The sequence below is a fragment of the Oryx dammah genome, unplaced genomic scaffold (assembly GCF_014754425.2).
Source record: "Oryx dammah isolate SB20612 unplaced genomic scaffold, SCBI_Odam_1.1 HiC_scaffold_3, whole genome shotgun sequence".
NCBI classification, from domain to species: domain Eukaryota; kingdom Metazoa; phylum Chordata; class Mammalia; order Artiodactyla; family Bovidae; genus Oryx; species Oryx dammah.
The window spans coordinates 112,055,013-112,067,012 of record NW_024070187.1 but is presented as its reverse complement, the minus strand read 5'-3'; the positions used below and the strand labels follow the sequence as shown (position 1 = coordinate 112,067,012).

General features: G+C 53.8%; 1 protein-coding gene across 6 annotated transcripts in view; it reads right to left on the bottom strand.

The window, feature by feature from the left end:
- TBC1D14 (TBC1 domain family member 14) overlaps positions 1-12,000 on the bottom strand; it is a 119,229-nt gene that overhangs the window by 18,557 nt on the left and 88,672 nt on the right. For 5 of the 6 annotated variants that reach the window (XM_040237592.1, XM_040237595.1, XM_040237593.1 and 2 more), the window contains 6 exons: positions 11,196-11,302; positions 7,440-7,520; positions 6,257-6,351; positions 5,368-5,439; positions 4,414-4,542; positions 3,176-3,285 (listed from right to left, as the gene is read on the bottom strand). In XM_040237592.1, coding sequence (XP_040093526.1) covers positions 3,176-3,285; positions 4,414-4,542; positions 5,368-5,439; positions 6,257-6,351; positions 7,440-7,520; positions 11,196-11,302 — 594 coding nt within the window. The remainder of the gene's footprint in view (positions 1-3,175; positions 3,286-4,413; positions 4,543-5,367; positions 5,440-6,256; positions 6,352-7,439; positions 7,521-11,195; positions 11,303-12,000) is intronic. The other variant, XM_040237594.1, reaches the window with a different exon arrangement.

The window sequence follows — 12,000 nt, the reverse complement described above, 5'->3', positions numbered from 1 at the left end:
TGCCTGAGGCAGCCCCACCGCTGGGGAGCAGACAGGGCCTGGGACACAGCAGAAGCAGGCCAAGCACGGGAGAGAGGGCCACCTGGACCGCCCGCTGCGAGACGGGCCTTGCTGGCTCCCTCTGTGCTAAAGGGGCCTGCTCCAGGCGCTGTGAAGATGCAATGGGGCAGCGGTATCTCTGAAACACCAGCCTCCGGGGCGGGTCCTGAGCAGCGACCACCCTTTCCCTGGGCTTCCGTCCCCCTGTTCCTGCTCTGAGTGCCCACCTGCCCGTGAGCACCGAACCGAGAGCCCGGGTCCCTGCGGACGCACTCAGATGTGCACTGCGCGGTTTCCTGGGCTTAGATCAACTCAAATACCTACTAACGACCTCCTGTGCGCCCAGCCCTGTGCTGGGACTGCAAACACAGACAGGGCGCCCGTGGCCCTAATTCTAGGAAGCAGCCAAGCCCCAGCACCAGCAGAGGCCGCATCCAGGCACTGAGAGCATCCACGGGGCCTCAGGCTCCAAGCATATCATGTCACAGAGGTCTAAGGGAAGGAGTCCTCAGAGCGGTCCTGCAGACAGACACCCTGCGCTCTGCTCCACGTTCACCACCCATGCATCTGACCCTCACCGCCCACACTCATCAGAAAATTGACTGCAGTGCTGGGGCCCTCCGCACAGGGTACGCTGCCTTGGTTAAGAAATCCCTCAGACTCAACCCACTCTGAGGGGAAGCATGCAGGCTTTGGAGCTGGCTCCGAGCTCGAACGCCAGCACTGCTGTGCAGCGAGCCAATGGGCAGGTCACTCTGCCTCGCCAAGCCTCCATTTCCTCACGTGTCAAACAGAGGTCTTACAATTCGCTCCCGGGGCCTGTTCCAAGGGTTGGATGAATGAGATACCGTGAGAAGCGCTAACAGACGCGAGTCCCCGTGGCCTGGGCCCCTCTCCCCCATCAGCCGGGAAGGAAGCAGAGACGCTCCCTGAGGTACAGCACCCCTCATGCCGCCCGTTGTGACCGTCACTGACCACTGCCCTGTAACACCATCAGCGTGGAGCAGCAGCAGCATTTTTTTTTTTTTTTTTGAACAAACAAAACAGAAAACTTCAGCGTGCTCTCTACACATAGTAAAGGCTGGTAAGTACTGTTTCTTAAAATTGTTTCTGTCATATACATTATTTTATATTGCTCCAAACACACGGCCACATGCTGCGTCACAACACACAACTGATTTATTTTTGCAAGTCAGGGCAAAAATAAGCTTGAGAGATAACTATTCCAGGACAGTGTTTTCCAAAGTTCCTTGTGAGCCTGGAATCCTAAGACTCTAACTCGGCGGCCTAAGCAGATAACGCTGAAGCTGAAGACTCTGGTCCCATACGACCCTCCATTGACACCGTCCAGGCCTGGCAATCTGAGAGGTCAGGGTTCACAGTCAAACCTCACGACACAGGGGCACAGACAGGCAGGCGGCAGGAGCTGAGTGCTCACAGTGTGGAGAATCAGCTGTTGGTTAAATGGAGGTGACCTTTAACCCTGGCCCCAAACAGCCCCCGACAGGCCAGCCCAGCCCCTCACCAGTGGCAGCTTCATGGCCTCACGTCTGCACTGACCCACAGTGACACCAGCCCCAACCTCCATGCCCTCGTCCCCAGAACGAGCTCAGCAGCACTGGGACGGTCTCGGGGTTCAGGAGAGAAGCAACGAACGCCAAGCGCCCCACAGGCTCACTCCCACGGGAGCAGACACATCAGCTTTAGTTAAAGGGCAGGGCCTCATTTCAGAAGACATTTGGCCTTTGCCTTCTAGAGGTAAGCCTTTGCCTCCTGAAACAACTGAGCACAGAGGAAAGCCAAGCCCGCTGTGTGTTCCCAGCAGTTGTGGGCTCACCGCACGCATCGGTGCAAAAACCCAAATGGCCTCTCGGCCCAGAGACGTCTCCTTCTGTGAGGCAGAGGCCTTTGCAAGGCTGATGTCCCATACAGGGCCCTCAGAGGCCAGTCTGTGTGGACAGACGAGGCCACAGGCTCAGGGAGGCTCCCCGGCTGTGCTCGGGCCACAGGGACGTAACGGGAGCAGCTGGGGCTCAGGCGGGATTCCGGGACCCGAGACACCGCTCCCTGTTCCCCAGGAGGCCCTGGCCTCCTCACCTGGTGCCCAGTGGGGGACACCCCAGACTTTCCAGCCTCTCCTCAGGCAACTAATCCACCCTGCGTGAAGACTTCCTGGTCTAGGCTCCAGCAGGAGTTCTCTGGGACCCTGTACGTCCACTTCATGTCCGCCAGGTGCCCTAAAACCAACATGTCCAACACCGGCTCCACTCGCCGTCCTGCCAAACCCGGCCTGGTGTGGCTGACGGCACCAGCAGCACCCCTCACGGCCACAGGACACCCCAGGGCCCCAGCCTCCGGCCAGCGCGACCCCTCCCAGCCCTCCACCCACTTCTGCGGCCTCAGCTCAAGCCCCGGTTCCCCTGCCTCCCAGGGAACCGGAAACTCACTTCTGGGCGGAACCCGCTGCCATCCTAACCCCAAGCGGAAGCCACCAGCCTCTCCCTCTGGCCCTGGGACTCCTGCCTGAGCCCCTCAGCTTGGCCTCCATGACCTCTGACTCAGCCGCTGGAGCTCGCGCCTGCCGCCCTGGCCCTTGGCAGGAGGCTCCCACGTCCCACCCCGCTGGCTGCAGCTTGGTGATCCCAGAGCGCGCATGTTCATGGCAGGCCTCGGCTCCAGCTCTGGGTCGTCCCTGTAGGCCCTGACGCCCCCACAGGCTGCACGGCCCCGGGTCTAGGAACAGGCGCTCCTCCAGGGGGGAGCTCCAGACGTAAAGCGCCGAGTCTGGCCCCGATCCCAGTGGAGAGCCTGCACAGGCCAGGGGCTGAGCAACGTCTCGGGGAGGAACGGATAAATAGTATCTTGGAAACACAGAGGTCCAAGGCACCTTCCTTCCCTGGAGGGAGTTCAGAAGGAGTGTGAGAGTCACGCGGCATCAAGAGAGGATCAGAGCCGAGCCGATGACCGGCAGCCCGGGCTGTGAACACAGGGCGTCTTGGGCTCAGGACGGAAGGGAGACTGTAAAGCAGGAGGTGGGGGGCCAGCTGGGCCCTGAAAGAAGCCGGCAGTGAGGAATGAAAGATGGGGGCACAGACATGAGAAAACACTCTCAAAATGCATAAAAATACAGTCTCACCAATCAATTAGGTAGATGTCTGGAGTTAAGTTGTTTTTCTTGAAATGAGCAAATAATTTCGGCAAATTTTCTTCAAAGAATACCTCAAATGCAGCGAAGTACGTCAACATCTGGGGAGAAAATGTGAAATACACTAATAAATACGTTATCAGCACACATTTCCAATCTACAGGGAAAGTCAGTATATTTAACGCCCCTAGAATCCAACAATCATCTTCGTATGTAAACTGCTTACATATCTTTACCGGTAACCCTAAACCAGGCACTGAGCAGGCGATTTCTAAACAGGCACAATCTCTAACCTCCCCGTAACATCACTGTAACTGACTACACCTCATCATTTCTTCAACCTGTAGGTAAGAGAACCGAAACCCAGAGTGTTAGAGCAAGTTTTCGTCACTCAGTCGTGCCCGACTTTGTGACCCCATGGACTGTAACCCACCACGTTCCTCCGTCCGTGGGACTCTCCAGGCAAGAACCCTGCAGGGGGTGCCCTCCTCCTGCAAAGCAGGTGCGCGACTTGCCTAATGAGGGCGCATCGTGTGTGTGCAAGGTGTGGACTCAAACTCGCGCCCTGGCCCATGGCAAAGGCTGACCCCTGACGGCTCGTTCTCCTCCAAGAAGCAGAAAGGAATGCGCTATCTGAGGATGATCTGAGGAAACACGCGACCTCCGTGCTGACCCCTGGCCTTCCCAGAGGGGGTCTGGGCAAGGGCAACTGCAGGCCTCTTCACGTGCAGCCCAGGAGACAGCTCGAGAGAAAACACGGAAGGGACAGGGAACCGCCCCAGCCCGCGTCTCACCGGCATGGGCTCTTCAACTTCCTACGGGGTCTGTGCAAAAGCACGATGCACCGACCAGGGTATGGTGCTGAAACAGCTGCGGGGCACCAGCCTCCCCCACGGACCTCCACGTGGGGGGACCGGGCCAAGCACCTGCTCTGACACAAAGCGAGGACGTCCGTGTGGGGGGCACCCCTCCCCTCTCATGCCAAGGGTTTATTCTCAGAAACACTTGCTGGAAGAATGCATTTCGAAATTCATACGTATGGCTGTTAGCCGCCCATTTTTCAGGGTCAACACAGCGCCCTGGTAATCCTCCATGCTGTACAGCGCTAGTTGCTGCAAGTAACCCCGGGGAGGGAAAAATGGAACCTTCCCGGGAACACAAGGGCCCGGCCACTCTTGCTCTGTGCAGACACAGTACCCAGGGACCCACACGCACATGGGGATACTTACAAGGCCGTGGTCCACTCGGAAAAACGCCATTTGACAGGGTTTATTCAAAAGATTAGAAAAAGCAATGAAGGCATCTGCAGTATCCAAGTTCAAGATCAACACGGCCGCTATGAAGGACATGCCCTGAACCTGAGGGGAGGAGAGAGGGCGGTCAATCCCCTGGCAGCCACCGCCGTTGGAGCAGCCCCCGCGTCTCCTTGAAGGAGCAGCCCCACGCCCTCGCGCTGGAAGGGCCCACGCTGCCCCCACCCGCTGCCACCCCTGCAGGCTAGACCCATGGCCTTGAGGGCCCTGCCCGTCCGGACGCAGAGTCGCCGCCCTGCCACGCCGGCCACCTGTCTGCACTCCTTCATTCCCAAACCCTCCTCCTGCACCTGAGAGGCTCGCTGCCTTTGAGGAGGTGCAGCATCCGGGCACCATGGAAACACACACCTAAGGGAACATGTTACTCTAAAGCCATGCAGGCACACGTCCGCTAAGCCGGAGAAACCTCAGCAGCGTAGCTTTAAAAACAGTTACAACTAAAAAGCTTTTTTGATTTAATGCTGGGGAAAAAAAATCACATGCAAAAAATGAAAATCAAACCCTATTAAAACGTGATCTATGAAGAAGGAAACGGCCACCTGCTCCAGTATTCTTGCAGGGGAAATCTCACGGACCTAGAGGAGCCCGGCGGGCTATAGTCCACGGGGTCACAACAAGAGTCGGACTCAACTGAGTGACTAGGCTCGTACATCAGGCTTAAAAAAAAAAAAAAAGATCGATGCCACAGAGCAGCCAGGGCAGCTCAATTTCCCTATGAGGAAACTGAGGCGAGTCATTGACCGTGAGCCTTTTCATAGCTCACAAAAATGGGGGAACGTGACCCGCCACCTGCAGCTACGGTGAGATGGTGGAGAGCATGACTTTCTTTCCAGAGCAGAACGTCAGAGAATCTCAGAAAGGTTCACTTACATAACCCACATCCGGTCGGTAACAAGTGTACGCGCCCAAAACGCTGTGCAGCATGTCGTGGTACGGGCCACCCTACAAGGACCAACACACGAGACAGGCGTGAGCCACGTCAGTGCGCGCACAGGGCCCGCTGCCAGGCACGCGGCGGCACACCGCAGGACTAGCTGCCATGCGTCACGCAGCAGCTCGGCACTGCCACGGCACTGGAAAGTGAACCATCGGCCACAGCTGACACGCTCGACCCACAAAGCCGCTCTGAAACAAGCTGGTGGGCCGGTGTGAGTACCACACTGGAACAACACCCTTAATCCAGCTGCTGCTGGATGACTGTATTGCCCCTTCAAGGTCAAGGTGACTGGGTACCCAGGCTCTCCAGAGCAGGTACGTGCCCATGGTCAGTCTGCCTCTGCCTCCCGCCGTACCCTCATCCTGATGATCCTGTCTGCCCCCTTGTCCCCCGCTGCCTGTCACTGTCTGTGTTTACGATGTTTCGGCACGGCAGGTGCAGGTCCCTGACTCATCTGCTGTCGTTTACTCCACTATCCTTTACTGGTTACCTAGTGTGTGCAAAGCATGACGCTAGAAACACGGGCACGATACAATCAGACTGGGTATTCCCAAGTCATATTAACTATCTGTCAGAAAGGATTCAGTTCAGTTCACTTCACTCATGCAGTCGTGTCTGACTCTCTGCAACCCCATGGATTGCAGCAAGCCAGGCTTCCCTGTCCATCATTAGTTACCCTTATTTTTAAAAGTCTGAAAGTATTAGCAAAATACCCACCCTCCCAACAAAAATCCCCAGTATTTTTCAAACCTGATCACAAATACATGCAATTTGGCATTTTAGACAAAATGTTACTTAAAGCAACAGATCACCACCACCTACTTGCTGGAAAATGCAGAGACTGGGGAATGTTCTGGAGATGTCCAGTTTAATCAGCTCCAGACTGGCTTCTCTGTCTGCTGCTGAAAAACCAGCATCTGTCAAAAGACCAGGAGTCATCACACCTCTCAGAGGCAAGTCTGTGGAGTGACGCAAGGTTTCAAACTCTTAGGAGAATCAAACAAGGAAGGGACAGTCTTCAGGACCATGTGGACCTAATTACAACCTGAACCTACAGCATCAACAGTTTGCAGAGTTCTTTAAGAGCAAAAATCTCACAGTACCATCTAAGGCTAGATCATCATCAGATATTTTCTAGGGTCTGAAATCATCAACAACTGTTGATTGGTGGAATTAAGGACAAGTAAGGGAATAAACACAAATGAATTCCAGACACGGATAACATCAGAAAAATCATTTGAAACCATTTAAGTCATCTGAGACCATTTGAAAAATCATTTGAAACTGGCTAGAACATCGCTGCTATAAACTTAGAATATATGGGAGTTACTGCAGCGTAAGATTACTGTGTGTTATTTGTAACAAATAACTATGGATAACTTGCTTTATATTTTTATAATTCCAATACCACATGGTATAAAAAAAGATCAGCAGGAAAAATACTACTTAACCAACAGAAGCAACCACAATCATTTGTGTGTCGTGGAAAACTCTGAAAGCATAACCTAGGAACAGGCAGTGTTCCCCTCCCTTTGGAAGGCGCTGCAACCCTCCTCTCTGAACCGGCACTTGAGCCCTCCTGGGGGCCAGGCTACTGTCCATCAGCGAACAAAGGAAGCCACACATGGTGGCCAGCCCTCCAGCACGTGTGGACACAGACAACTCTCAGGAACTGGTATCATCTGTCTTATAAAAGCTTTTTTTTCTTTAACTCATTTGATCTAAAAAAAAAAAATCCCTTTTTGGGAATTCCCTGGTGGTCTACTGGTTAGGACTCAGGCGCTTAAGCCCAGGTTCGAGCCCTAGTCAGGGAACTACGATCCCGTGTGCCATACTACACAGCCAAAAAAAATTTTTGTAATCCCTTTTCCCATGAAGCTTTCATAAATTTGCACCAACCACTATTTCGGTTAAGAAAGTTTTCCTTGTTACATAATGATGTGCATAGTATCTACAACTAGTACAGCCGACCAAAAGAACCCACTGGTGTCGCCGCCACACACACCTTCGGTCTCCGCTTCGGAGCCTCCCGTGCTAAAGGACCGCCACCGCTCCTTTGCTCGGGCGAGACAGATGTCGAAGAGCTCTGGAAGAAAAGCCTTCGGTAAGTTATCACGTGCACACGCATGTCTCCCCAGCACACCAGAGCATACACTGCTGCCTCGTTCAAATAACTAAAGTTCAACCACAGACTCCACGCTTATTATAGCTACTTTCTCCCTTCTGGCCGGAAGGCACTTCTGTTTTCTAAAGACATCACCATATACAAAGACATACACAAAATGCCACTATGCCTGGCGTTCATTACACCACCCATCCGTAAAACTATTTTGTTTTGGTGTGTTTGATGCAGCTGCGGCCTCGCTAGACTCTGAGCTCCGGGGTAAGACTGTGAGGGCCTCTGGTCATATCTGAATCCAGAACAGCACTGGGACTGACACAGACCAGGACACTCAGTGAGCACACGACTGACGAACAAAGCGGGAAACAAGCAGAAAACCCAGCTGGTTTCAAACAAAGCAAGATGGAACCGCCACCCCCGGCCAGTCTTCCTGTACCTGTTGCCTGAAAGTGCAGGAGGGGTGAAAGCAACACAGGCAGAAGTTTCAAAAATAAATATTCTCAGTGGCAGCAAAGCAGGGAGACATCTCTCACAAGACAACCGTCAGATCTTCACATCTGGGACTTACTTATTCAGCCATTCTTCTCTTTGGGTAGTCTGGCAACGGTGAAATAACTCAAGCTCACAAATCTCACTGCCGTACGCAGACCTCCACGCCCCACCCTTCCTCAAAGACTGAACCCAGAGACACCTCTGAGCCTCTGCTGCGCCCATCCAGCCCCCGCGCCTTGCGGCTGCTCTGGCTCCAACACTGCCCAGCCACTGGCTGCCCTGGATCAGGAACAATCACTGAGACTTAACGACTGCTACCCAGAGAATTCCTACCGCTTTATTCTTTCCTTCAATACTTCTGGAATATAAAGCAGAGCACAACTGCCTCCCAGACAGTGAATGCTATTTTTAAAAACATAAGTCAAATTCTAGTAACACTTTTGTGTTGTAACAAGCTAAATTCTGATTACCAACCTTCTTCTAACCTTGTGAAGGAAGGACCTGACTTACAATCTACGGTCAGTCATCTGTAAGGGCAGAACAACTGTGAAACGTAACAAACATCACATTAACGTCATATTAACCTGGAAGGCAGTGGGCGTCTAAACTCAGCTGCTTATGGGACAAACCTGGGGATGTGCTGAGCTGGAGGCCACAGGGTCTGGGGCGCCCCTGCCCACTCTGCTTCCAGGAGGCAGGCGGAGCTGCTCATCTTGGCAGGAGGTGGAGGGAAACCAGCACGTGGCCGCTGGCCACTGGGAGCCACTCCCCAGTGAGGCGCCCGACAGTTACAGTGCAGACACGGGCAGCCCTGGGGAACACAGGGCAAAGGGCAGTTTCCACAACACCGCCACGCTTTGGCTGGCGTGGGTTTGTAGGGAGAGAGGGAGTTCGAACAGTGACCCCACCTTCTTCCCGGAGGAGCTTCAAAGTACAAGGCTAACTCCCTCAAGAGTGAAGGTAATGGTACTACCAGGCTGACTCTCAGTGAGTTTCCAATCGCATAGCTGCAGAAACAGCAAAACCTTGGGGCTTCCCAAATTGCAACATGGGCTTCAGCATTAGCTGACTAACCTGTCAGGGTGCTGACTTCCTCAGAAGGGAAACAAGGCCGACAGTCCCTGCCCCTCAGACTGCTGTCAACGTTCACGACAACGCGAGGAAGGGCCTATCCAACACCTGGCCTCAAGAGGGGACTTCAAGTTCATCAGTGAGTCACGGAGGCTTCAACACACAGCCAATCTTGAGATTAAGGAGGACCCAATAAGGTGGCATTCACACTCATCCATCTGCTCCTTCATTCATCCAGCAAACACCTCCTGAGAGCCTGACTGCGCAGAGAGGTTGTGCAGGGCTTCAGGTGACGGGAGGGACAGCATGAGGCCCCACCCTGCTGAGCACCAAGTGAGGTCGGCAACTGACTTCAGGCAGCTAGCTACACAAGAAAGACACAATTTAAATAAAACTGGCCAATATCGAGATTTACGCAGACTGTCAAGGCATGAAACTGATTAAGCCATTTCGCCTGATACACTATGATATAGACTATGGAGGATTTTAATTTAAATGAAATCAGTGCAGCCAACGGTGAGAACGGAAAATTAAATAGAATACACACACACAGAGTATGCTGCATTGCGCCCAGCTGGCTTAGAGCTGTTGACACGTTTAGAAATTCTCAAGAACAGGGACTGAGACAAACTGTCATCCGTTCTCCAAACACTGACTTTTGGGGAAGCTTTTGTGAAACCATTTCCACAAGTAAATGTTACACATCTTTTCACCTACAGATGTTAAGTTTTGGGCAGGTATGGACTAACAACAACAACAAAATGGAACTCTGAGGAGATGACAAAGAAAAGAACCAGTAACCATCTACCCAACCAGCTGTCACTACTCAAGAGGAAGAACACTGCTGGCCAGGGCTGAAATCGCAGTGTAAGATCGGTATCTTACAAAATAAAACTTACAACAACAGTATGAACCCCAGCCACAGAGAAGCTACAAACCAATCTACTTTACACTCAAGGGCCTTCAAGAGGGTAAAAAGAAAAAGCCAGCCACCACCAACACTACAAGCTGGGCACTAATACAGAGAAGGCAAAAAAAAGAGTTCCTGGCCTGGGCAGTGTAGACTGCAGACAGAGAGGAAATTTGCTATTACTTTTATCAACAACCGTCAGTAGAATTAAGGACAAGTAAGGGAATAAACACAAATGAATTCCACACAAGAAAACAACCCCCCCCCCGCCAAAAAAAAAGCTGATCTAGAACATCTCAGGTCTAAATGTAGAATATGTTTATTCCAGACCGCAGACAGAGAGGAAGGGAGGGAAGTAAAGATTCCTGTTTACCGGGCACTTCATTGTGAGCCTGAGCTCCTAGGGTGGGTTTCACTCTGGATCACAGCATGCAAAGCACTGGATAGGGAGGGAGCGAAGCAGTAGACACCCTCATGGAAGAAAAGCTCGCCCGAACTGTACGAGGGCGTGCGTTGGGGCAAACAGCACCGAGAAAGCAGGGTCCAGTAACTTCCTGGTGGTCGGTGGTTAGGACTTGGGGCTTTCACTGCTATGGACTAGGGTTCCATCCCTAGTCTGGGAACTAAGATTGCACAAGCTGCGCAGCATGGCACCTCCAAAAAATGAGGGTACAGAGCTCCCCTCCCTCTGGACTGAAGCTACTAGACCCTCAAGGACCCAGCGGTAGCACAGCGTGCCATTCCCACTAAGCTGCTTATATAAAACACGCCGGGGCCGGGCGGGATCACAAACCCCACAAACACAGCGCCTCCACAAAGAGAAACACCCCCCCACACCATTTTCCCGTCCCCCTTTAGGCTTGCTTTCCACACAGCTCTAGGAGAGATCCCGGCGTGACTCAGCCCACCAATGTTCCCCCCGTGTGTCAGGGAGGATGACCGGCTCAGGAGGGAGGTGGGCATGGGCTCTGAGCCACCAGATGACTGAGGCACCTGGGGTGCACCCGGGGTCTCTAAGGCATTGCCTCCCAGAGGGCACGCTGGCCTCTTGAAAGACACGGCTTCGTGGAAAAGGCTGCCTTTCTTCCTGAGCAGGCACACGGGGTGAGAGATGCCCCGGGACCGAGGGCGAGCTCCCCGGGCTGAGGACCACGCGAGCCACTCACCGTGGGTGATGTTTAACTCGTTGCCAATGGCTAAGCTCCAGACCTTGCCTCTCACGCTGGGAGGGATTCCCTGCCACCACAAATCTCGAACTTTTCTAGAGCACCACCTGGACGAAAACGGAAGCCTGAGTTCGTGAGTTTGTTCTCAGTGAAGAAACACTTGTCTGCCCACATGCTTAACCCCAAGCCACAGAAGTGTATCTCACAGCCCTGGCCTCAGGGGGCTCACAGGTCAGCGATCCGTACAGACCAGGAGACCAACGACTGCCTTCCACTGAGCAGTGACCGTGCCACGTACAGTGCAGACACTGCTCATGCAGAGACGGGTACCAGCAACCGAAGGGGCCCAGGGCTCCGTGCTCAAGCCGGAGTGTGCCCGACAGTAGCATTCCGAGCAGACGAAGAGAGGGAAGGGCTTTCCGAGTTGAAAGCACAGCAACAAGAGACGACCTGGCCTGCTCCGGGAACTGCACACAGCTGGGCAAACACTGGCGGGGGGTGGGGGGGCGGTGGCACTATCACAGAGCAGCAGGGGACGGGCAGACCCCAGGGCCCCGCGACAGGAGCAGCCCACCACCGCACTGCTGCATGTGGGCGAAGTGCTCGGGCAACGACTGCTGGACTCTAATGGCCAGAGCCTGCGAGCTCACACCGCTCTGCGCTGCACAGAGGCGCTGCAACTGCTGTGCACAGTGAACACACACTGCCAAGAGACGGGAACAAGCGTGAAGGTGCTGAAGACTCAGCACAGCGCTTGTGAGCACGGGCTGAGGGTGGAGGAGCACGGGCTGAGGGTGGAGGAGCA